This window comes from Aptenodytes patagonicus, chromosome 6 (genome assembly GCF_965638725.1).
Source record: "Aptenodytes patagonicus chromosome 6, bAptPat1.pri.cur, whole genome shotgun sequence".
In the NCBI taxonomy this organism is placed as follows: Eukaryota; Metazoa; Chordata; class Aves; order Sphenisciformes; family Spheniscidae; genus Aptenodytes; species Aptenodytes patagonicus.
The window spans coordinates 74848021-74874056 of NC_134954.1; the positions used below are offsets into that span (position 1 = coordinate 74848021).

General features: G+C 47.8%; 1 protein-coding gene across 9 annotated transcripts in view; it reads left to right on the forward strand.

The window, feature by feature from the left end:
* The window catches only part of FMNL2 (formin like 2), a 154911-nt gene extending 131132 nt beyond the window's left edge, over nt 1-23779 (forward strand). Inside the window, exons 11-28 of one of the 9 annotated variants that reach the window (XM_076343209.1) lie at nt 1228-1338; nt 2679-2828; nt 4699-4800; nt 5776-6091; nt 6547-6756; nt 8002-8022; nt 10378-10502; nt 11147-11349; nt 12794-13028; nt 13755-13823; nt 13994-14074; nt 14453-14582; nt 14744-14907; nt 15191-15292; nt 15791-15889; nt 16804-16927; nt 20118-20164; nt 21608-21716. In XM_076343209.1, coding sequence (XP_076199324.1) covers nt 1228-1338; nt 2679-2828; nt 4699-4800; nt 5776-6091; nt 6547-6756; nt 8002-8022; nt 10378-10502; nt 11147-11349; nt 12794-13028; nt 13755-13823; nt 13994-14074; nt 14453-14582; nt 14744-14907; nt 15191-15292; nt 15791-15889; nt 16804-16927; nt 20118-20164; nt 21608-21646 — 2328 coding nt within the window. In that variant the 3' untranslated portion in view covers nt 21647-21716. Of the gene's footprint in view, nt 1-1227; nt 1339-2678; nt 2829-4698; nt 4801-5775; nt 6092-6546; nt 6757-8001; nt 8023-10377; nt 10503-11146; nt 11350-12793; nt 13029-13754; nt 13824-13993; nt 14075-14452; nt 14583-14743; nt 14908-15190; nt 15293-15790; nt 15890-16803; nt 16928-18665; nt 18800-20117; nt 20234-21607 lie in introns of those variants that run through there. The other 8 variants (XM_076343206.1, XM_076343207.1, XM_076343204.1 and 5 more) reach the window with 8 other exon arrangements.
* Nucleotides 23780-26036: the final 2257 nt, after the last annotated feature.

Genomic DNA, 26036 nt, shown 5'->3' on the forward strand with positions numbered 1-26036 from the left:
CCTCCAAAGCCGGGCAGCACCGGGCAGTTCAGCTGGGAAAGTTTTTATGGCAGCTCAGCGGCTGCTGGGAGCTCCGGCTGGAAGGAGCAGCCTGGGGCATCCCGGCCAGACCTGTCGTTGAAGGCCACTGTGCAGCAGATGCCTGCTCATGAGTTTATCCTCTAGGGCCCGTAGCAGATCACAGAGAATTGGCCAATTTCCTGTAGCAAACTGGTGACCCAGCGAGTGGCCTTCAGTTCTTCCCACAAAATGACCTAGAGACGTGGGGTCTCCTGGAGGCTTGTCCTGCAGGTAAAATCAGGTTGCTTTGATTTTATCTTCTCTCAGATTCGTTCTAGAACTACTGAGATACTTCCCAGATATGTTGAGAAGCTTGGTATTGCCCCTGCTGCAGCGTTGCTAGCAGGATAGGGTTATACCCTTGAGAAGCCCAGCAAGGACTAGGCAAACCCTCTCTTAAAGCAGCTCAGAGGGTGACAGACATGATCATCTGTGAGCTGAAAGAGGGCTGGGGATACTTGTGCAGACCATGATTTGGCCGTGCCTTACATTCAAGTAAAGGGCGAAAACCTTTTGGGGTTTGTAGCCCGATTCCTGCCGCTCTGCAGGAGGTTTCCCCCACCGCTCATACCGCTCGTGACCCGCTTCACTCGAGAGCCTTTTCCTTTCCTTCGCTGTGTTTGGGATGTGTTTGAATGCCAGCTCCTATGATCTGGTCCCTTGTTCAGTTACCAAACCACAGCTTTGGAAATATGCTTTCTGCAAACAACAAAGCGCCTTTTGTGAAAGTCCCGTTTCCTAAGCTAGGGGTTCCAGTTGCAAATTTAATCTCACTTTTACAGGCCGTTTCAGAAACACCATTGTTTTCTTAAGAGCTTGTGTGCTTGTATGATGTCTGGCTGTGCGAGCTGGCATGGAAAGCATTTCTGTTCACCAGCACGCAGTAAAGGTAGACTCTGCAGACATGACTTAATTTCTGGAACCCGCGTTTGCCTTTGTCACAGCAGACAAATGCCCTGTAAGCCCAAATCCAGCACTGGCTTGGAAAAAAGCTGCAGAAGAGCGGATCACAGTTTCCCCTCGTAGTAACCGCAAGGAAATGTGGTCATTTGCTGTGTCTGACCCGTGGGGCCCCGGGAGAGCCCGCTCCGACTGTGCCTGGGGCTTTCGGGGGGCAGCCAGGGCTGCCCCGTCGCCTCCTCTCATGTGCAACGGTTCTCCTTGCAGGTGGCCTGCATGCAGTTCATCAACATCGTTGTCCACTCGGTGGAGGACATGAACTTCAGAGTCCACCTGCAGTATGAGTTTACGAAGCTCGGCCTGGACGAGTATTTGGATGTGAGTATGACCCAGGTCTCTACGCCTCGCAGCGTGGGTCTGCTCTCCCAGCGGGGCTGACCTCTGCGTGGGCTGGGCCCACCTGCGGCCGTGGAGGGTCCGTGCCACGTCCCCCAGCGCCGCCGCTGCCCAGCCTAGCCTTAAACCTCCGTCAACCCCCTCACCCGAGAGCTTTCGGGAGGGCAGAGCAGGGTTGTCCCATAGTCTCTGCTAAAAATGCAATGCCTTGGCCGCTGACTGGGGGCTGTGGCCTGGAGCCACCCCTGCAGAAGAAAAATCCACTGCAACTAACTGCAATTACAGACTGGGAGCTAAATTTGTAGCTTCGCCTTATAACAAAGGGAGGATGAACCACAGTCGTCCTCGCCCGTGCCACGTCCCTGACCTACAGCCGCGGGCTGCAGGCCTTGTGTCAGCCCCGGCTCAGGTGCCGCGAGGGCCCCCTCTGTCTCCGTGTGAAAAAACCCTCCTTTGAGTTTTCTCCTGCCAGCCAGGCGTTTTCTGGTGTCCTGTGGGAAATGCTCTCTTTCAGAAGAAAGCTGCTTTTATATTTTCCCTTTTGTATTTTTCTCTCTCTCCCTGTCCCTGCCCTTGGGAGCACACACATAAAAACAGTGCTTGTGTTGACGAGGGATTGATTTGTCCCTGCTGACTTCTGCTCAGCAGTAACCAGGAGAGAGGGTTTTTGCTGTCTGCAAGAAGTATTTGTACATGGCGATACCGAGCATGGTCTGTTTGGGGTCCCAGGGTGGCACAAACACTGCAGTCCATCGGGAGCAGGCAGAGGTTCAAAGCGTGCTCTGATGTTGTCTTTGGAGATAAAGCATGCTCATTTTGAACACAGCAAACCTAGCACGAGGTCAGTGAGAGCAATCAGAGGATTTATTCCAGGCCACATGGCTGCTTCGAACCCAAACACAAGTGATGGCCTCACCTCTGCCTACTGGCCACCGAGCGGCTGGCCACCGTGGGCAGCAACAGGGTCGGCCCCGCCAGCTGCCCACCCACCTCGCTGGCCTCGCACCATCCCAGGACTGGGGGGTGGATTCAGAGCTTGCCACGGTCAAGCAGCAAGCACAGAGGAAAGCAGTAGTATCCTCTGTAGTAACAGAAGATAAGATGCTGCTTAGCTTTATTTGAAAGCTCTGGATGTTTGGTCTCCAAAAATGGCTGTTTATCACTTATGACCCCAGCTAACGTTAAAATGCAAAGTGTTTTCTTCGGTGATGGAAGTGGCCTGAGCTCCCACCACTCTCCCACCCCGTTTGCCGTCTGCAGCCCTCTTGCTGTGAAGGGCTGCCAGTGCTGAGTGACACTCTTTTGTCTTCTTGGATTTGCAGAAACTGAAACACACAGAGAGCGACAAACTGCAGGTGCAAATTCAAGCTTACCTGGATAACGTTTTTGATGTGGGAGCTTTACTGGAGGATGCTGAAACCAAGAATGCAGCCTTGGAAAGAGTTGAAGAACTGGAAGAAAACATTTCCCATGTTAGTACCAAATTTTGTCACCTTTGTCTCTGAAGTAAAAAGCCTTAGGACTACTGTGCTTCTGTATTGGGGAATAATCAGGTATTTGGCAAATGAAGGGGTTGGGGAGATCTCAGGCAGGTAAACTTCCTGGGTGCTTTCATGCTACATTTTGAACCTCATATTCTGCATGTTTTAGTTAACGGGTGCTCCACTTGCTACAAAGATTTGTTCATAAGCTGTTTATTGACCTGATGAGAAAATGTCTTACTCTGTCATTTTATTTACTCTCCTACCTGACACAACCCCCAGCTTCTTATAAAGGAGTAGCATTGCCTTGTTAACGTGGGGCTTGACACGCCGTTTCTGTGTACGTCAAGGGACGGTTTGGCCTGTGCTGTGCGGTGCCTGCCTGTCTAAGCGCTTACATGGCCACGGCTGCAGCGCTCGCACACCTCCATAGCATCAGCCCGTTTATCTCCCGAAAGCCGCGGTGAGCTGAGAGGGGATGACTCCCCGTGCCGGGGGCTGAGTTGAGCGGAGGGTCGCACCTCCGAGGCCCTGGCGCGGCAGGTTTGCAGCTTGGGAGGCTTCAGCTTCGGTTCGGTTGCAGTTCCAGGTGGAGTCGCTTGGTGCATGGAGCTTCTGCAAAGAGTTATCTTAGGAGCTGGGAAAGCTAATTTACATAGAAATTGCAAATTCCTCAGCAATGCAGTATCGGTAAATAGAGCAGATAACCATCCTGTCTGTGTCTTAAAACACATTACTGGGCTCAAGAGGTAAGGGACCGAAAAATAGCGCTGTGCAGATATTCAGTGTTTGCTCACGGCTTTTCTGTCCCGTACCTTCTTGGTGTCAGGTACTTTAGTCCAGAAAACATGGCTTGGCTGTTTTAAATTTAAAATGTTTTCCATACTTTAAAAAAAAATCATAAAAGGGTCATTCTGTTACCATTCCTATATGGCTATCACTTAGAATAACTACGTTCTTAAAAAAACTTGCTGTGCAGTATTTGCCCCTCTGAGGTGCTCTTCTGCTAGAGAAAAGTGATTCAGTAGAAATGGCACCATTTGCTTCATAGACCTACTCCTTTTGGCTGTTTAGAAAATGGTTTACTCTGGTGGCAAATTTTTAAGGGCTTGCTTCTGATCTCTTGTTGCATAAACTAGACTCATCCCAGGAGTACGGACATAATTTTCTGTCATATGTTGACAGAAATACTAATAATAGAGTTGCAGAAGTTTTATCTCAAAAACACAGCAACCGGTGCCACCTCACCACCTCTGCAGCCTCGCCTGAGTCGGCATGATTGGTGCTGTTGGAAAAGCCAGCAAGAACAGCAGGGCTTTCAGATCCCAGGTTTGTGGGCCTGGCAAAAAATAAAAATAAATCAAAAGACCATGGGGGGAAAAAAACCACCCCTGTTTCATTCATTACTAATCAAATTAGCCTTACTGTGAGAGGTGGTATTTATAGGTTCCAACATTTCAGCATCTACTGGTTTTGCAACAGTGCCACTGTGGTATTCTGTGGGGTTTTGGGGTTTTGGGGTTTCAGATCAGACTTAATGTGTTTGAAAATAATTGCATTTTAAGTGCTTTATTGTAGAGTAGGCTCTCTTACCTGGACAGGTTCAAAGCTACAGTCCAGCCTGGTTACCTGCTGGTCATAGCTGAGGGATAACATTCATCATCAGAGGAACCTTCATCGGGGCCCTTAGTGCCCCCCGATCGCATGCAGGAACCCTCTCTCTTTCCAAAGAAAGACTTCAGGGTTTGGTGGAATATCAATAATTTACTGCATACCACTGTTCCAACAAGCGTTCCTGACATTTTGCTTGAGAAAACTACAGTTATCCACTTATGTAATCTATTTCTCTTTTGAATGATAGTTATCTGAAAAACTCCAAGATACGGAGAACGAAGCCATGGCAAAGATTGTGGAACTGGAAAAACAACTTATGCAAAGAAACAAAGAACTGGATGTGATTCGGGTAAGGGCGATGGGAAGGCTCTGGCTGGGTGCCACGCTTCAGGGTAGCGATCTCCTGTGTGCTTTGCCTTTGGGAGGTAATGACTCTTTTGACGGCCCAAGTGACTTTTGTTAGCTTCCTAATTTTGAACCTAGCACAGGTTTCAAGTAGAATTACTCGTGTGTGCACTCAAACTCTTTGAACGTGCCAGCAAATCAGTGAATGAGACGGGTACATCTTATCACTCAGGTCCGTAGCATCTGTGTTTGGAGTTTTGCACGTATGGTTGGCTGTGGACGGGCGTTGGAGGTGGACCTGGAGTCTTTCAGACTTGGGCTGCACAGCGCAGGACAGGAGCAAGTGTCCTGTGTCTGTGCTGTCAAGCGCGGCCTGCTTCCTGTGCACAATCCAGACTTGTTACTTCTTGGTGTACAAACTTAGTAACAAAAATTATTAGTATAATATTAACTAACTTCAGCCTAAATGTCGTCCCAAAGTGTGGTGCTTCTAGGGTTCCTTCGGAGGGTCTGCCCTGGGTACTTGCAGGTACAATCTCCCCTCCAGATCAGGAGCTCTGTTCCTGCTTCCCTTTACGGGCCAACATCTGCTCATAGGTAGAGCAACCGGCCAGGCATCAGATATTCTCTGTTAAAGTCAAAATCGAGGTAGCATACCTACACTTTATGTTTAAGACTAGCATAAGAAATGGGAGACATCATGAAAAAGTGATGATGAGAAATTCTGCACCCCCAGGTGTTGGTGCCCACAGGTGAGGTTTCTCCCAGGACTCAGTACTGTGCACAGCCTTGCTGCTAGCTCGGGGAAAACACAAAATGAATTCTTCCTCACCAACGAAGACATATGGTTTGCATCAAAGCTCATTGTAAGATAGTGCCTGGTGCCGTGACTGTCCTGTGTCAGGCTGTTCTGTTTCTGGTAGTGGTATTCTGCTTTGTGAGTACAAGTGCAAATTCCTTGTTTCTGCGGCATTCTCAGGAAATCTACAAAGATGCAAATACCCAAGTTCACACCTTGAGAAAAATGGTGAAAGAAAAAGAAGAAGCCATCCAGCGACAGTCAACGCTGGAGAAAAAAATCCATGAACTGGAGAAGCAAGGAACAATTAAGATCCAGAAGAAAGGTGATGGTGACATCTCTATCCTTCCTGTTGCTCTGGCCTCTGGGATGGTGCCGGCAGGGTCAGAGGCTGTGGCTGGCACATGTGTCGCACCAGTCGCTGGAGCTGCATCTTCAGTGCCATTGCCACCACCTCCACCACCATTACCCGCCTTAGCAGCAGCATCTGAGGCAGGTAAGAAGCATTTTGTCCCCAAGACAAAATGGCCGGGAGCTGGAGGTGCAGTTCGTTGTGCCGGCGACAGTCACAGCAGCCTTACACTAACAAAACCACCTTCAATTGTAACGAGCCTGCAGGGTCATGGCACCTTGCAGCAGCCGAGGATGCTGAGGTCGCCCAGCTGTGTTTGCACTCTCGCTCTCTGGGTGGCTCCCATGTTTGTCTGATCCATTTCTGAGCCCTTCAGTTGATAGAAAAAAATAACTAGCTTCCTCTATGAGGGTGGTTTCCTCCTGTGTTAATGCACTGAAGTACTTCGGTGAAGGGTGCAGCAAATGCTAGGGCCAGTATAGCGGTGGAGAGGAGATGTGTAGTGGGGGACAAGGTGGATGTTGTGACTTTTTCTCCGCGTGCTTATGAAATTTCGATCAGTGTTCACAGTAATACCTCATTTTTCCTTCATTTTGTAGTGCAAAATGGTCCTGTGTCAGTGCCGATGCCGCCGCCGCCGCCACCTCCACCACCGCCACCACCACCGCCGCCACCGCCGCCGCCTCCTCTCCCAGGTCCAGCTTTGGAGATGGCTCCTGCGGCCCCTCTGCCCCCACCGCCCCCGCCATCGGCACCCCCCCTGCCCGGGACAGCCTCTCCCACCGTGGTGTTCAACTCAGGGCTTGCAGGTAAAATGCCCGCGCGTCTCCCCAGCATGCTGTGGATTACTGGCAAAGTAAGCAAAGGCAAGGTCAGGGCATGTCGGCTAGAGTGGACAGGGTGCCGAGGTGGGACTTTGTTACTCTTAATCACCTAAATAATACCCCTTATCTCTTACTGGTATTGGACTTAGAGGGGTTTATAAAAGGAAAGAGCGTTTATCAACCAAACGGTTTTGGTTTGGTCTGGAAGAGATGGTTTCTTCAGTGCAACTAAAGCTATTGCCAAAAATATTTTTCAAACTTGATCATTTTTGGCTTTAAGCAAACAAAATATGGTTTTGAAAGAAACACAAAGCTTCATGGTTTTTATTTCTTCTGAGAACTTGAAGAAGAAATATCTGTGCAAAAAAATGGCAAACTTTTTGTAATTTTTTGGAAGGAAGAAAAATTTACTGACCGTCTTTAATCATGTTTTTATGTACTCTCTGACATATGCCAAGCAAATAAATGCTAATTGGTATCGCACCGCTCCCCCCCAGGAAATCTCAAGAGCACGATATGAGTCCAGAAAGAGAAACCGAGGAGCTCTGATTAATAGCTTTTTTAAAAAAACTGATTAAGTATTCCAGCCTTTAATGTTTCTTCTGAAAGCAAAAAGCTTCATGGAACTAGAGGGTCCCAGGGTGTATTAAAAAAAAAAAAAAAAAAAAGGCACAAAAGGCACGACACAGCTGAGGTTATGGGCTGGTCCCTCCCCGACGGGTTTGGCAGAGCAGGCAGTGGTCCCGTGGCACGCGGTGCAGAGTGGCAGGGGGTGCTGGATGTGGCTGTGGTGGTGCTCGGAGGGCTGCCGGGGGCGCAGGAGCTGCTGCGAGCAGCAAGGGGTTGTGCCGCTGCGTGCCCAGACACCGTGCCTTAGCCTGACATCCTTGCGGTATTACCTGGGGATGGGAGCAGTGGAGCAAGCCCTGCTTCTGCACGTGGCTCCTCTGAGCTGCACCGACGGCAGGGGCGAGCCCCCGCAGCTGAGCTCCTTGCTTAGGTGCTTGGGTGAGATGCCCAAAGCCAGGTGGGATGGATATTTTGTTCTTCAGTGGGTTAGGAGAGGGAAGGAGAGTGAAAGCGCCTTTTCTTGATATGATGGCTGCGCAGAAAGGAGTGTTTCTCAGGGCAGGAACCTTGTGGGTCAGAGGGGAGTCAGTGAAATAACAAATTTTGCTTTCCTGACCATTACTAACATTTTTTTCTCTGTTCTTTCTGCTTTCTGGTAAGACGGGCCAATCAAGCTCTTCTGTAGGTTGCTTTCTGCTAAGTATTTACCCACCTCCCCGCGTTTCCCTCTGTGCTGTGCCCATGTGTGTGCCCGTGGATTTGTGTGGGCGATGGGGAGGGGGGAGGCTGGTGCAGGGGCTTGCCTGACGGAGCCAGAGTCGGAGCCGGAGCACGCAGTAGCTTTGGGGATGCTGCCAACCATCAGGATTTGGCACCCAGGAGACCCTGATTCAGCAAAGCACTTCAGCAAGTAATTAAGACATGCGGTTTCTTTTGAGCCATCCTTGAGCCGCGCTCTCAGCACCGGTCACGCCGGTAGGCTTTTCCCAACGAGGCCAAGTGCTGAGCTGCAGCAGCTTTCGCCGGCTGCGAGTACCCTCTGCCGGGGTCTGGTCCCCAGCCGTGACCGCGTCCCCACTGGGCTGCCGGCAGCGGCACGACTCCCAGGGACGTCACCTTGCCAGGGCTCTCTAACGGAGGAGGAAGGGAAATTTTAAGAGATTTTGATTAGCTACACCAGGAACTGGCCCACGAGGCAGTTGGCTTCCTTTCCTGTCCTGAAATAACCCAGGAGCCATTAATAATCTATGCTAATGTATGTGCAAGTGTTTCTTGCCACGGGTGTTTTAGGTGGAAAAAGCTATTTCTTTTTTTAATTTTAGGAATTATTTTGAAGTAACCACATTAATTAAGCGAGAGTAAAACTCTGTTTAGTTTAGATGAGCAGAAGTTGATCACGTGTGTTCCTGTCTTCCAGTTGGATGAATATAATTCTCAAAATACACAGACTTTCAAGCTGAATATTGTATATGTTTCCTGTTATTCACTAATGGTTCTTTGTTTCAAGCAAATGCTCTTGCCAGTAATTTATTCTTTGTGATGTCCCTGCAAAATGAGCACAAGCTTGAAAGGGACATGGACACACAACTCGACTCTTGTTTTAAAAGTGGAATGACAAAGCGCGAGAAATGTTTTCAGCATTCACCCGGCTCCGGTGCACAACAGGACTGTCCCCTGAAATACGTCGTCTCTATCCTGGCAAAAACATACATACAGAGTCGTTAGGGGAAAGTAAAATAATTATTTGCTCAAGTGCTTTGCAACCTGGGAACCCGGCCGTCTTCTGAAACCGAGGGGAAAAAATCTGGCATCTCTACAGAGCATCGAATATTTAGCAAGATTGCTCCTGCTGCAAACGCGGGGTAGGCAGGAGTCAGGAGCAAACACTGGACTGGACTGGACTGAACCACACGTGATCCGTCCTCGGCTGGGGCGATGACTCTGCATGGGCGCGCTGCGGGGCTGAGCGTCCCCGGCGGGGGGGAGCGGGGGCTGTCCCCTGCATGCCTCTGCCACTGACCGCCGCTGCGGGCTGAATGGCTCTTTTTTTCAGCACTGGAGAGGAAGGACCGGGGTTTCTGTTTTGTGTTTGCAGCTTGGAAAGAAAACAGTTTATTTTCTAAGTAATTCGGGAGCAAAATGTTGATTGATCACTTCAGTGAACATCCTGATTTTGTAGCAACTAACAGCTTCGTGTTTACATCAAGATACAAAGAAATGAGAACTGAATTACAGAAGTTATTCATGTACCTTCCAGACCTGTTAGGAATAGGAAGAGAAAAGTGTTGTTTTCCTTGCTCCAACATTGCTTTTTTGTGCTCTGTTGACAGGTTAATGAGAGTAGTCAGTCTTCATTTTCATAGCTTCTCTGTGTAAGTCACTAAATCGTTTACTGGTTCTGCACGGCGCAAGAAGATTAAACCTGTTATTTCAACCATGTTAAAGCTCACGTGCGCTGCAGCCCCCACCCCCTTTTGCTCTAAAAGACAAACCTGGAGAGCAGCAGCACTGCCCCATTGCAGCAGGCAGTGGGAGGGGCCGCTCCCTGTACCAAAACCTTGGGAAAGGGGCTTTTTTTCTTCTTGTCACCTATTCTGCATTGAGTTTTGTGCTGTGCGTGGCTGTGCATCAGCTCACACCAGGGTGGGCTCTGCAACAGAGGACAGGGTTAAATTCGACCACTCTCTCCATTTTCTGTAGCGTTTAAAAATAGCCTGGGCTTTTAAATCAATCCAGACAACATGCGGTAATAAAGTAATAACACATTTCCTTTAGTGAAATTTTCACAGCCTCTGGCGTTCAGTCCAGTTCTGCAGAGGCTGGGCCTGAAACAGCTGAGGGGCTGGATGAAAGCCTCTCGGCGCTGTTTGTCTGTCCAGGCAGCAAGAGCTTTCCAGGTTTTCCAGTGTGATAATTTAGCTCTGGCCGGTTCTTCCTCCAGTGCTGAAATGCCGACTCGAAAGCTGCAGTCTGGGCACGCGGGGTGTTTTTCAGCGGTTGGGGAATTTGTCATTTCTTCTCCTCTGCTGTCTTTAGCTGTGAAAATCAAGAAGCCGATCAAGACCAAGTTCCGCATGCCGGTGTTCAACTGGGTCGCCCTCAAACCCAACCAGATCAATGGGACAGTCTTCAACGAAATAGATGACGAAAGGATCCTGGAGGTATGAGTGCTGCTTGCTGCCCTTCTGCCTCCACTTCTGTCCATAACACAAGTCTTTGCAGGGATAGATTGCAGCAATTATTTTGGCAAACAGCTCATCCAGTGGCCCCTGGTACCCAGCAGGTCAGCGTGAGTGCCTTGGTTGAGAATTAGGGATGGTAGCTGGTAGTATCGATTATGAAGGGTGCATACCTGTTGTGTGCATTTGTTTAAAATGGATCAACCAAGATAAGGAAGGTGCATTTTTCCCAACCTAAAATTGCTGATCCGGTCTGCAGGAGTTAGGCTTGGGTGGGTGGCTGCGTGCCAGCGAACGAAGCTTAAAGCACCACAGAGCAGAGCTGAGTACGCAGGTCTTGCATGCTCCCTCTGCCCTGAAGAGGCATGTGGCTGGATAAAGCCTGAGTGCTAATATGAGTATTTTCCTGAACTTTTGGACATGGATGGGGCTATTGGGGGTGGAGGCCAGATTTCCTGATCACTAACTCAGGAGCGCATGTTCGTTACATCCTACAGCCCCTGATCGAAGTACTCTGCTGTTGTCACAGCGTCGCAGGGTTTGTACTGCAGTTCTGGCACAATATTAGGCAGCGCGGGTTTTAGTGTTTGCTGTGGGAGGGATAAATAATCTTCTTTCCCTTTCAGGATTTAAATGTGGATGAATTTGAAGAAATATTCAAAACAAAAGCCCAAGGTCCAGCCATTGATCTTACTTCAAGCAAGCAAAAGATAACTCAGAAAGGGTCAAACAAAGTCACGTTACTGGATGCCAACAGGGCCAAAAATCTTGCCATTACTTTAAGAAAAGCTGGAAAGACGGCAGATGAAATATGCAAAGCTATTCACGTGTAAGTAAAACACTTGTCAGCAAAGAAACCGTGTTTAAGATTTAGTGTGATTTTTGGTAAGTGGAGTGGTTTTGAATTGGCAGTTGATGTAAATGTTTTTGCGTCTGGAAAAAATCCAGGAGTAAGGATGGAACCATTCTGAATTCCCAGAAATCAGATTCCCTTGAACTAAAATAAAAAACTTGCAGTTTTATGTCGCTGTATCACTATTTAGGCTTAACAAATTAACACTTCTTTTATTAAAGAAGCTAATTCATTTATATCCACAGTATGCCACTGCATGCTGCATCTCTTGTTCTGTTTGCACAGTATTTTCTGTTATAATGAACACTCAAAAGCCAGAGTATCAGGAAGAAGCAACTCTTTCAGTTTGTTCCATAAAGCACGAGTTTAGTCCAAGTGCACTGGAAGGGTTTTGCATAGAGTTATGCAGGAGTGCAGTGAGGGGCTCGGCTGCGCCCCATCCCGCGCTGACACAGACCCTTGCCTGCCGACTCCAGCAGCTCCCGGGGACGGAGCGCAGGTGTACCTGCTCCTTGGGGCTGATCCTGAATCTATCCAGAAGCACTTCGTACTCGTGGCCGTGACAAACACCTGCCATTTCTCCGTTAAGGAATATCTTCAAAATTTGGATTCACAAGCATTACCTTTGGTGAGGAGGGTGACCCAAACCTGCTGCAGATTGAGGCAGGTTCAGCAGCTGGGGTTTACAGGGCTCTGGCCCGATTAAAGAAAATTGCTCTTTGCTCCTCCCCACATACCTTTTCTGATAAAAATGAGGTGTGGCCATGGAGGGGCAGGGGGAATGACCACGTCTTTGAAAACAGAAACAAGGTGCCCAGCAGCACCGTTCACATCAGCACAGTAACCTTGTTCACATCTTAAAGGGGGCTTATAAAAAAGATGGCGGCAAACTTTTGAGCAGGGCCTGTTGCAACAGGCCAAGGGGGAATGGCTTTAAACTAAAGGGGGTAGATTTAGACTAGATGTAAGGAAGAAATTTTTTATGCTGAGTGATGAAACACTGGCCCAGGTTGCCCAGAGAGGTGGTGGATGCCCTGTCCCTGGAAACATTCCAGGTCAGGCTGGACGGGGCTCTGAGCAACCTGATCTAGTTGAAGATGTCCCTGCCCACGGCAGGGGGGTTGGACTAGATGGCCCTTAGAGGTCCCTTCCAACCCAAACTATTCTATGATTCTATGATCTTCGTGTGCAGAGAGCTTCACGTGCAGGATGGTGCCCCCCACCCCAGCCAGGGCACCACGAGCAGGAGTAACTTCACAGCTTCTTTATAGTTTCTCACTGCTTTACTGGCTTAGGCTCACGTGTGGCTGAGCAGTGCAGGAGGCAGAGCTGCCTTTGGCAGCTTTCTCACTTCTTTCACTTTTCTGTCGTTTTGTGTAGAGCCTTGTCCTAACACCACTTCTGGTTTGTTATCACGCAGGTTTGACCTGAAGACGTTGCCGGTGGATTTTGTTGAATGCCTCATGCGGTTCCTGCCCACCGAGAACGAAGTGAAAGTGCTGCGGCTCTACGAGCGGGAAAGGAAACCCATCGAGAACCTGTCCGACGAAGACCGGTTCATGATGCAGTTCAGCAAGATTGAGAGGCTGATGCAGAAGATGACCATTATGGCGTTTATAGGCAACTTTGCAGAAAGCATCCAGATGCTGACCCCGGTGAGTGAGGGACACCCCCTGGGGACACCTGGGGGAATGCATTGGCTGTGCGGGGATCAGGGCTTCCCGGGGGTTCAGGCTCCCCTTGGGAGCTGCGCTCTGCGGCACGGGTCAGCTTGCGGGGAGCACTGCAGTCATGCAAAGGTGTGGGCCAGTCGGTGAAGGTTATAGAGTTTTTAATTTTGCTAAGACAGAGAGATGGTTTGAGTGTTGTGGAGTGATTATCAGTTCCCACGGAGACAGAACAAGAAGCAATTACACAAATGAAAAAGTGGTTTTCAAGCTATATTTTCATATATCAACGACTGATAGCCCAGGTGCTGTTTGTACCCTGGACTGCTCCATACTGTCCTATTTCTTTACCCTGTAGAAGTTTAAAACCGGTTTAAATAAAAATCTAGTTGTTTGTATCACCAGGGAGAGTTATTATCAGTGCTGGCCCGTGGGCTCTTTGAAGTGTCCCCCATTCAGCCTGATGTATCTTTCACGGTCATAAGGATTGAAATGTAAATACGCTTTTACCCAGCCACATCTGAGTGTGGTAAACCTGCGGTGCAAATGAATTGTTTGAAATCCTGATGCGTCAGGGCAGGATAACATTTATGCTAGGGCCCACGGTATGGATGAAAACCAAGAGGTTTTGTTGAGAATGTGAATGTTTAGATTTTAATTTTACTCCTGGGTTGGACATGCATTAACCAAAGCTCTTCCTGTGTTTACCTGCAGCAACTTCACGCAATAATAGCTGCATCTGTCTCAATAAAGTCATCCCAAAAGCTTAAGAAAATACTGGAGGTAGGTCTGATTTCAGATATGTTCAATAGCTCCATCACTCACCGGTGCATCCTGTTACATATACTCAAGCTGTACCTGGATGCTGACATACCAGCTCTCCTTCCAGAGGTTTCTAAAGCACGGTGCATTTGTCCTGAAAATTCATGCTCTGCTCTGTTTCATCCTGGCAGATAATCTTGGCTCTTGGAAACTACATGAACAGCAGTAAACGAGGAGCTGTGTATGGATTTAAGCTACAGAGTTTAGACCTGGTAAGTAAACCAGAGGTGCCTTGTGGGGACCAGGTGGGAATGCATTTCATGTACATGGCGAGTGGCTGCTGGGGGACTCGGTCGGTGTTTTCCAGCTGGTGAAGGCAGAGAGTGGCAGCGGGGAAGGCGCTGCCTGCCAGGCGGTGTGAGTTTGCTTTGCTTATCCTTGTTTTGGGGGGCCACTTAGGAGAAGGCACGTGTCTTCAGAGGCTCTGCGCAGACCACAGCTTGAAAACCACCTGCTAAAGACTTAAATGAGCTTTTACAGCCATCCTTATCAGATGGAGAAAGACCAGGGAAAGGCGAGCACCGGCTGAGTCACTTTGCTTGGAGCCTGCTGCACCTCCACCCAGCAATCTCTTTGCCTTCTCTCCCCAGCTCCTGGAAACAAAGTCAACAGACCGAAAGCAGACCCTGCTGCACTATATTTCAAATGTGGTCAAGGAGAAGTACCAGCACGTATCCCTCTTTTACAATGAACTTCATTACGTGGAGAAGGCTGCTGCAGGTACTGTCACCCTCCTGTGCCTGGCCAGCGGTGGTGGCACGCATGCCGTGCGAGGGACTTCACGGCACACATTCCCCCCACATCGGTGGGGAATTGTTCAAGCTGTGGGTTCGTGTGCTGGTGGAGCAGGAGCGATGCTGCATTTTTGTTTTATTTCCTAGTGTCTCTTGAAAATGTCCTCTTGGACGTGAAGGAACTGCAGAGGGGCCTGGATCTGACGAAGCGTGAGTACACCATGCATGACCACAACACGATGCTGAAGGAGTTCATTCAGAACAACGAAGGGAAGCTAAAGAAACTGCAGGACGATGCCAAAATAGCCCAGGTATTTCTTTATTCTCGGGGTTTGGTGAGGGGCTGTGAGCGACACAGTGAATAGCAGCATTGTCACTGCAAAGGATGTGCTTTTATATACACAGCAGGGAGGAGAAGGTGCAGCAATGTGGTGGAGTTGTTCCTGAGTTCAAGTGCTAGATGTAGACGTGCTGGTCTGAGCCAGGGGTTTCACATGCAGAGGAAATCTAGACCCTTTACACTGAATACTGCAGTAATGGATGGTGAGTTTATCTTAGAATGTGTGCAATGCAGTAAATCTGTGCTTTTTGTAGGATGCCTTTGATGATGCTGTGAAGTACTTTGGGGAGAATCCCAAGACGACACCCCCCTCCGTCTTTTTCCCAGTGTTTGTCCGGTTTGTGAAGGCCTACAAGGTAAACAGGAGCATCCTCCTCTTCTCTTCTGTCCTTCCGAACCCGATTTGGTACCTGCGTGGCTCGGGGTGCCCAACAGAACAGCTTGTGGCTCCCTCTAGCTTTGACACAATGTGAGCCATCCCCGACAGCACGGCAACACCGGCCCAGGGCAGAGCAGCACAAACAGCTGTTTTGGGATTATTTCCAGGGCTGAAAGACAACACGGCTGTCTGAGATGCTGGAGGAATCCTTAGAAATTGAACGTCTGGGTGGCTGCAGCTTACCCCTTTAACCCTGAATACACGTCTTTTGGGACTGGGAGAGGATGGTTTGTGTGACCTAGGAAGGTCTCTCCCAGCCCAGTTTTTGCAGACCGTGTTCAGCGGCAGCTAAATTGCTGCACCTAAGCTTGCTTCCTTGGAAAGCCCCGTGGTAGCAAGTGATAGTGTTACTCGTAATATTTAGGTTCCCTGTAGCAATTGGAAGCCATAACCTGTATTTTTTTCTGATAAATAGCAAGCAGAAGAAGAGAATGAGTTGAGAAAAAAGCAGGAACAGGCCTTAATGGAAAAACTTATGGAGCAAGAAGCATTGATGGAGCAACAGGACCAAAAGGTATGAAACGGATACGTCTTACAGGCAGGAGCCATCAGGTTCATGTGTTTTTCCTGGTAGTTCAGAAATCTCAGCTCTGTATAAGAACTTCAGCTGTCCAACTTATAGTTGGCTCTAAATAGGGTCACTGGAAGTTTTCTCCTTATGGGGATAGAACCACAATAAGCTAAAAGAATACAAGTGTATGGTTCTGCTACTTTGACGTCTGCAAAATTAAGAAAAACTGTGAAGAGACAGAAAGTCATCTCGTCCACATTGCCATTATCTGAACTTTGTTCTGCTCTGGCCTTGTATCTGTTAAAACCTCATTGGTGTTTGGTGTGCAGAGCCTCCCGTCGCTTACAGGGACAAGGAACGATCGTCCCTAGGTCCTTCCCTGTCAGAGCATGGCAGCAGGACTGAGCCCCACATTACCGTTTTATAGGAATTTTCCTGAGGTGGGTTTTTTTTCTGAGGTAGCACTTTAGATTTGCTAGAGAAAGTTTCCCATGGCTCTAAAACAGCCACTTTGTCGGCTGGTGCTGCTTCCCACAGCTGTTGTTGGGATCTTTAATCCCAGCCAAGCTTTTTCCCTCGGAAGGAAAGCCTGTTCTCCTTGTTCCCCTAATGCTTTTCAGAGGTAAGAGCTTGGAGCTCCAGTTCCAAGTGATGAGAAGGCCTGGAAGTAGATTACAAATGTAGGAAAGAAAAGCAGCTTGGCAGCCAGGTTAACTTGTGGCTCTGCCCGTCCTCTCCATGGGACGTGAGCTAACTGCACACGTGTGTTTTCCCGGTCTTGCAAAATTGGGACGAAAACGGGCAGTTACTGTTTGCTGATAGCTACCAGTGGGATCACCTGGTGTTTCACGTTCAGGAAGAGAGAAGCAGGGTAGCTGGAGGTCAGTCCTTCAGGGTCCTCTCTTCTTTGCTTTCAGTCTCCTTCACATAAAACAAAGAGACAGCAGCAAGAGCTGATTGCAGAGCTCAGACGGCGGCAAGTCAAGGATAACAGGCATGTGTACGAAGGGAAGGATGGTGCTATTGAAGATATTATAACAGGTAAACACCCTTTGTTCCATAATCTCAGAGGCCCTTTCACAAAGGATAAAAATGTGTATCCGCCTAGCAGCTATTGTAAGTGCTTCATGTCCTTCTTAAAAACGTGTTACTGGAGCACAGCTTAGGACATTGTTTATATGATGTGAATCAAGTACAGAAACTTTTGCTAATGGTACGTAACAAACAAACCCCAGTAACCTGCCTTGACGTGTCCGCTGCCAATGCTGCGTGCGCAGACCTCGGACACACGCTCTGTTTCTTAGTTCTTCTCTTTCAGCATGTGGGGACGTACTCGGTCTCTGATCTGTAGAGTAGCCAGTTCAGTGCCTGATCTCAGCAGATGCTCCGGTGGGAATATGCATGTCGTGCAGATCTTTCCCAGAAACCTTTTTTCCCCCTAAACGGAATGAACGACGGATGTTTAACATTATTAAGAGCCTACATTTTCATTAAAATGTACTAACAGTAATTGCACCACATTATTGCACAGTTACAGCAAATCATTTAGTCAAACCTGAATGATTTATGACCCTAAACTGCTTCTGGTTTTACTGCTTCTCAGTTTGGTAGGCAAAGTCTGCACTGATCCCAACCTAGGGCCGAGGGAGAGGGGCAGAACCTGCTGTCGTAGCCAGAGACAGTCAGGACTTTGGTGCAAATATTTGCTGATAAAAAGAGCTGCCTTCTAAACTGCATTTTGCTCAGGAGTCAAATAATTTGTAATCTATACAGCTGCTCTGATCGCAGTTCTTTGATTTTACTGCACGTTCTTCACCCATGGTGTGAAAGGGACACGATTTTAACACTTCGATAGCTTTACAGTACTTTGTTTCCATTGCACAGAAGCTCAAAAAAAGGTCTTTGGGCAGGATTTCCTTGGCTACTGCTCCTGAATGTTTTTCACACGAGTTTTTCCTGCAGGAGGGGAGGAGAGCTGTTTTACTACTCACTAAGGAAAGCCAGGGAATTTTTGCCCAACTAGATGACAGGGCTGAAATGCTTGAAGCTTTCACAACTCTCTTTAACCTTGATTAATAGCTTCCTAAGATAATATTCTTTATTTAAAGGGCAGAGTCGCTATAATATCTAATCTGTTACCGCTTCTACAACTCCTTCAGACTCCTGGAAGCTTGTTTAATTGGTAAAGTGGTTCTCCTGCTCTGTGGGAGAAACAGATTGTGTGGCAGAAGACCATCCACATGCAAAAGGCAGTCCAGCGGAGGGGGTGCCAGACTCAAATTAAACGTTTCCTATGGTCTTGTGCCTAGTATTTCCCGTTATGGGGCTGTCCCTGGGGGCCTCAAGCCATGTAATAATAAAGGTTAGGCACAGAAAGTCAGGTAGGACCGAGGTCACTTGAATACGGCCCGTGAGATCTGTGTTAATGGTATGGAAATGATCGAAAGTGTCATTTTAAATTGGATAGTGCCCCATCAGATGCACAGAAAAGCTCTGCTGATCCGGAGCAGAGCACTGTCTAACAATACACCCTTTTCTGGAGCGCATTCAGCCATAGTCTCTCAAAACCATTCGAAACGATGTAAAATAAGAAATACTTATTCAGAGACTTACAACTGCCTTGTTGCCAAAGCCTACTGAAGGGCAGTGCGATTAGACAGCTGGTTGGAAGGTGCAAGACCGTCCCTGGGTGTCCGTAGCCGAGCACTAACACTGTACTAATGCGATAGATCCGCTTCTCACGGCTCTGTTTGTCTGTTTGGCTGTTATTCCCATGCAGTGCTGAAGACTGTGCCCTTTACTGCTCGAACCGCCAAGCGGGGCTCTCGGTTTTTCTGCGAACCTGTTCTCACTGAGGAATTCCATTACTAAACTATTCCTCTTTCACATCTGATGCTCTTAGAAAAAAGAAAGGTTGCTGTAGATTTTTGACACTTCTCCATTTGTACGGATCTCAGCCAGGATCATGTGAATGTTGAGTGTATAGTAATGTCCAGCGTCCACCTGAAGTTGTATTTATGTCACCTCTGTTGCATGTTCTTGTGTTTTGGTAACTTTTTATTCCATCCCATCGGCTTTGCGCTCAATGCTTTTGGCCATCCTTGCATCTCAAAAGCATCTCTCGCCCTCACGCCCAATGCCATAGAACAGCAAGTGGTGGAAGTCACAGTAGATTTGGTGAAGGTTTCCTACAGTTCACAAGACTTAGGAGATCAAATGCAGTCAAGAAGTGACAGTTCACTTGGCTTTTCTATGTCATCTCTTCTGGCCTGCAGATCTTTCTCTGTATGCCAGCCTACCTATGTAAAATGCATGTACTACGTCAGCTGTATGCCAAAGCAAAGTTACGGTCTGCATGAACTAAGCGGGACTTTTCTTGGGGTTTGCTTTCTGGCTTGGAAGGGTTGTCTGTAATAACGTACGTCCTCTGCGAGGAGTGTTTTGTTTTAGACTTTTTAACCAGCACCTGCATGTTTGTCTGCATGTGAGATACAGGATAAAATGAACCGCATAAAATCTTTTCTCATTCGGTCACATCCATATTTAACTTTTTTCAGTTCCATGCCAACTTTACCTAAATAAAATCAGAGACGTTTACTGAGCACTAACCGGTTCCAATTCACTTGGACTTTGTGCAGTGCTGGGGTTGGGCTCGGTAGCGGCAGCGGTGCACGAACCGGGGGGGAGAGGGAAGGAGCAGAGCTGGGGAAACACTCAGTTATTTGCCAGAACTGCAGAAATTGTGACGATGAAAAGCTTGACATGGAACTGAGCAATTTACATCGTGTGGTGTAAAGTGTAAGAAGGGTGTGTTTAACCCAGCATGTCTGTTAACACTGTTGTCTTGATTTAAGGACTCAGCGGCTTAAGAAGACAACAGTGTTTCACTTTTGCTATATGTATTTTTATGAATGCTTCTAATAAAATTGCAAACTATAATCAGCTCAACGGTTATTTGCTCTTTCGAGTTAATTGCTGTATTATCTTCCTGGAGCCAATCTTCAAAGCAGCTTGGAATTTGGTTAGCGAGAGGCGAGGGTGGCCCTTCTGTCCTTTCCTCTCCGTGTCTAACCTCCTCTCGTAGCCTTGGCCTTACCCCCTCTTGCTCTGTTGGCTAATGTGCCTGGGAGTTTTGAACGCTGAGTTGACTTGCTCTTCATTTTCCATCCCATTTTTTACTTAACCATCATTTTGTGTTTTGTTTTGTTTTGTTTTGTTTTTTTCTGTTTAGCCCTAAAGAAGAATAATATCACTAAATTTCCAAATGTTCACTCGAGGGTAAGGATTTCTTCTAGCACACCGGTGGTGGAGGATACACAGAGCTGGCAAGCATCACTTTTTACTTAGCTTCCTCCTCTCTCTGTATGCCAGACAGCCTGTTGGTAGATGTGGCTAAGAGTAATACTGGTGAGAGCCTAAAGGCCAGTGGAGACTGAGACCGTTTATTTTCACCCTCTGTGGTGTAGGGGATCCGTAGGCCGTGGGCTGGTGACCGTCTTCATACCCTCTCCATTTTGGCCCTTTCTCTTCCAAGTTTAGCCCGAGGCAGGCAGTCTCGTCCCCAGGTTGTTTCAAGCCCATAGTTCCCTGGATATTCTGCTGCCCCCGTCTCGGTCCTGCTACGGCCACCGAACGGGACATGAGAGACGGACAACCGGCAGCTCAAAGCATGGAGGTGGGAGAGGGCAGCCTCAAGCAAAGGCACCTTCTGCTGGGGTACACCAACAGCTGAGAGGTTTGGGCGTTGTATTTAAACCAAGACATGAGTCATCCAGGAAATTTGAGGGGGGGTTGCCCGGTCCAACGCATACCTGTTTTCCAGGAGAGAAATATTTTCACTAGAATTAGTCTTCAGGTGTACCAAGTGTGCTTGTTATATCGTAGCCGCACACGTAACGCATGTAACAGCACACGTAACACAGGCTTTCATCAACATGTCCATCTCCAGCTTTCTCCGCTGTTCGATCCGTTGCATGCTCAGCATTCCCTCCTCTTCCCTCCCAAAGGGGGGGTGGGGCCGGGCTTTGCTGCTGGGGAGGAGGAGGAGGGAGGGGGTTGGCTGCTCCGCTGCCTTCGGCTAATGAAGCATCTCTGCGGCCGGGCGAGATGGTGGCAGTGGGGCAGGACGGCAGCTGGAGCTTTGCAAGCCGGTTGCAGCGTACCAGCTGCTTTTTCTTAGGGCACCCTCTTTTAAATAAGTGGGTGTATAGGGAGCATAGACCCACCCTTGTGTTGCTAAACACTTGCACCGTTGTACCCTGGGTCACAGGGCTCCAGTGAGCTGCATCCCGCTTTAGAAAAGTCCCTCAGCTCACGCTAGCGTTCGAGAGGCTGCCTGAAGGACCAAGGCTTACGTCAAGCAGACTGATTTCAGTTGATGTTGCCTTCCTTACTGACGTTACCGAACGCTAGCAGCCCGGGGGTGAGGAGACGTTCACGCTAACTTGATGGCATAACGCCATTTAGTTTCACCAGCATTTCAGCGCATTTCACCAGTATTACCCGCTGCTTGGGTGCGTAGTAAAAGGGCACGTCAGTATTTGCTCACTTCTGCTCTCATTGGGTTGAAGTCCCTTCTCCTGTTCCTACACAAGCTGCTTTGATTGGCTTCCAGCAGGACTCTTCCTTGTCTAGACTGCGTGTGCGTGCGTGTGTGCGTGTGTGTGTGTGCGCACGTGGGCGAGCCGTGCGTGTTTACGAACGCCGCTTTCCTCTCCGCAGATCTTAGAAACCAGCCGTACCGACGGGCCGACGCGGTGAGGAGAAGCGTCCGGCGGCGCTTTGATGATCAGAACTTGCGCTCTGCAAACGGTGCTGAAATAACCATGTGAGCTGGAGACCTGCAGGTGTCAAGGAAAGGGGGTGCTTGAATGATACCTTGTCCATGTGAACTCTATGTTCTGCCACTCATTTACAGCCTTGGGAACAGTAAAATTCACCTTCTAAAGGGCTCAAAGACCTAGAAAATGCATAGGAACGTCAGCGAGGGGCTCTCCACTCAACCGTAGCTAACAAGTGCCTAAAATTGAAGTACCTGCTCAAATTAATCAAAGCAATAGGACTTGATTTGATTGGGTATCTTTTTACACCAATACATTATTCAGTATTTTTAACCAAAATGTAAAATACGTGTTGTTTTTGGGTGTTTAGTTTGGTTTGATTATATAAAAGTTTAGCGACTGGTCTCCTGTGGACCTGACCTGCATCCCGACCGGTTGTAAACAGGCGACACTCGGACGTGCTCTGCTTTTAAATGCATTCCTGTGCTGTCCGCCGAGGGATTAACCTTGGCTTCAGCTGCACTTACTGGCTTTTGGTTTTGGTTTGGTTGTTGTTTTTTTTTTTTTAAAAGGAAGACATTTAAGGGCTTTCTATATGTAATATGGAAATAATTCCAAGAAGAGACCCGTACCCTTTTCCCACCGCACACACAGGCTCCACACCACCGTAGCTGGGATGCGGTACCATGTACGTCAGTGATCACAAGATGGATAGCGAACGAACACGAGTCTTCACCTCCAGGGTGTGATGGTTGTAGTGTGCAATGCAGGGCTGAGGCCCGGGGGTGCTGGGGGGACAAACGCATCGCCCATCCTCAAAACGAGAAGGGTGGCTAAGGCACGTCCATGTTCTTCAGCTAGAGGCAGCTTTTGAATAACAGTGTATTTATTAATTAGCACTAAGGTATTAACATCTCAATAATCAGTATTAGGATTCTGAGGACCATTGCAGTTCAGTTACTCGCGCAGAGAATCATCCTGTGCCCTGCTCTGTAGGATTAATACCCCGCTACAACTCCAAGTTCCTTGGACAATCCAGTTCAACGTCCCTGCTAAGGATCATTTGGTCAGCGAAGGGAAGCCCAGCCTAAGAATCCTGACAGGTGATAGGTTCTACATTGCATTTTTAAAGCTGAAAAAGGGAAATGAGACTGGCTTTAGCACCCCACCCCCCCCCGCCCCCCGCTGCTAGTTTGCACCAGTGTCCCAGAGCAGCAAGATGAAGCCGAATTCGTGCCGGCAGGGTACGCGATCTTCTCAGAAGTGAAGAACTGGACTGAAGAGAAATTTGTACTTTCCAAGATACATTTTGCTTACAGCTTACCTTTCCTGGTCTCATTGCATCAATATGTTAATTGTAAAATTTATTGTATAGTATTTAACCACTGAATTTCTTTTTCTTTTACGTTGTGCTTATGTGAACCACTGGTGAAGGTCCCATTTTTTTTCTTGGATAATGTGTAGTTATATGATAATCTGTTTTTAAATGTACAGATATTTTGCTACAAAATTGGTGCAGTTTTTTATGGTTTTTACACTTCTCCTCTTTTATTCCCACTTTAGCCTCTGGGTAATATTGTAAATATTGTTTAAAAAAAAAATGCATCAGCCTGTGCTATACAATCTGAATGTTATTTTAACTTATAGTTTTTGTTTTTATATTTAACTAAATGGACAGTTTGGGGCTCAAAGTTACCACGTTGACCTCTGCTTACCTATTTACAGGAAGTTTACTTTAAAAACTGCCACCTTCTTGCATTTACAGCAACGTGTACTTGACATGCTAAAGAGAACATGCCAAATCGCCTCTTTCTTCACTGACCGTGACAGAAGACTACTTTAACCTGCGTAAGAAAATTGGACAGTTAATTTAATAACCTGTTAGGCAAATGGTTAAAAGCACTAGCTCTCACATGCTTAAGCGCAAAGGTATTTTTTTTAATGGAAGACAAATTATCATGCAACTAGACTATAATGCTGGCATGTTCTCTTTAATATTTTTCTAGTAATAGACCTGCTTCTTAGCAATATTAGAAGTGTTTTATAAAAGCAGTTCATGTTACTTTCCTGGTCTGTTCCTGGCATAAGATCAAATAAACTATTTACACTACTACACTGCAATCCGGAGGGGGTTTTTGGTCACTTTTATGTTTTTTTTTTTTTTCCCCACAAATGGTGGTATTTGACGGGTGCCCACCTGGAGCTTGCAGCAGCAGCGAGGAGGCCTGGGTGCTGGTTTGGTTTTGGTGTTGTTCTTGTTTTTTTTTTTTTTTTTTTTTTTTTTAAAAAAAACCAAACCACTGAGTGTTTGCTTTTGTACATCCCATCGCTCGGTGACTGTAAGTGCACCCGTTTTCCCCTCTCCCCTCCAAAGTGTCATTCTTTGGGGCTGTTGGAGTTGGGGAAAGGAAGGGGGGGGAAACCTCTGAGGCCCTTTCACACCCCCCTGCAGTGCTCGCACCCTGGGCCGAGGCCGCCTTCGCTGTTCAATACCCGACTGCTGCTACCAGCACTTAACGCGCAGTATCGACGCCGAAATAATTCTCCGGGTGATTTTCAACATCAGTTTACTCTTGGCTACGGCCCAGCCAGGCTAGCAAGAGGCCAAGGGGACAAATCCTGGATCTCGGTTCCTGCAGCCATAAATACACAAACCCCAACAGTACAGGTGTTGAAGTCCTACACTTAAAGAGAATGACTTCATACTTTAGAGAAAATTCAGATTTAATTTTTAGAAGGGTTTAACAAAATAAATACAAGGGAGCGTAGGGCGAGAGCGGGTGCAGACAGCCCCGCGCGAGCTGGCACCCGGGAACGGCGGGGGGGACTGGAGCTAACCCCTCACAAACAGGACAGTGAGCGGCCCAAGGGCCGCGCAAAACAGAGAGCAAAGCAAATACAATCAAATTTAAACAGGGTGATAGACACCACTGACACTTGAAAAGAACCCATCTTGCTAAAAATCCTTTCAATTTCAAGGCAGAAATAGAGAGTTTGAGCTCGGGGCTTCCTTGTGCTGGCCAGGCAGGAGAGTCAGCGCGTCAGCGCAGAAGAGCATGGCTGGGCTGCACAGGCAACGTGGTTCTACCACACCAGCGACAGCCACCGTAAAAAAAGATGAGGCTGTGAAACAGGAAAGAGGGGGGAAAAAAAAAAAAAAAAAAAGGATGACAAAAAAAAAAACAAACCAACCCTGCAAAAAAGCCTGAACTCATTTCCCTAAAAACTAAATTAATACTTGCCAGGACTGTTCTGAAAGCAGACTCCCTTTACGATGCATTTCTTTTGCGAGATCTAATGAAGACGTACAAAAAAACCCCATCAGAATGATTTACATTTACAGTTTTTTTTATTTTTAATGGAAAAATAAAGGCAAACCTTTTAAAAGTAGCATTTTCTTAGAAACACTTTTTTTTTTTCCTGATGCAAGTTAAGCAAAAGCAAGGCAGTAACAGAGTATCGTACATACGTTCTAATGCGGTTGCAAACCATTGTGACCTGTCGCACTCCAAGTCAGCTCAGCACGCTCTGCCTTCCCAGGGCCCAGCTCTACGTCAACGTGAAACCCGCGTAAGCCACGATGAACGGTTCACCTCGTGTTCCCTAAACCACCGGTTGGTCTGGTTTCCACTTGGGCATTGCGACCTGCTACGCCATCTACGCGTTTCCATGTTGAACTATAAATCCAGGAACGTGAGTTTACAGGGTTAGCGAAACACCTATTTAAGGTCTCGGCTGACTGCAAGTAGTCCTGGGAGCACCGACTCCCGTCCATCCTGCCGCGCCTGGGAGAGCCACTTGCCGCGGGAGAGAAACCTGGAACAAAGCCGCTGCCAACGCTTCAGCAGCTTCCCAGATTTTGATGTTAAACGCGCCACTGGCTACAAAGAATTACCACGGGTCCCGTTTGACCAAACTCGGGTATTTTTCCCCTCAGTGATGGGCGACGAGCAACCACAGTCCACTCTGCTGGAAAACGCCAGCTCCGGACCGAACATCCCGCGAGCACCGCATCACCTCACTAGAAAAGGCCACGGGGGTCCCGCCGGGCGCAGCGGATCAGCTGTCGCCAGCAGTTCAGATTTCAAGTGACCGATCCCCATCTCCAAGAGCATTCTTACGAACAAGCCTGAATCACGTAACCGCCCCAGCAAGGAAAGACGCTGCGTGAATTGGACCTTCTGGGGGTTTATGCACTGGAACAGCTGGCAGACATTAGGAAAAAATGCACTGAAAAGGAAGCTGAACTCTAAATACGTCTTCTTCAAATAGTTTTTGTGAGCGCGCACGTTGCTTAAATCCAACAATCAGAAGACAGGAATCATTTACCAGAGCTGTAGAGAGTATTTAAAGCTAGAAATAAATACTAG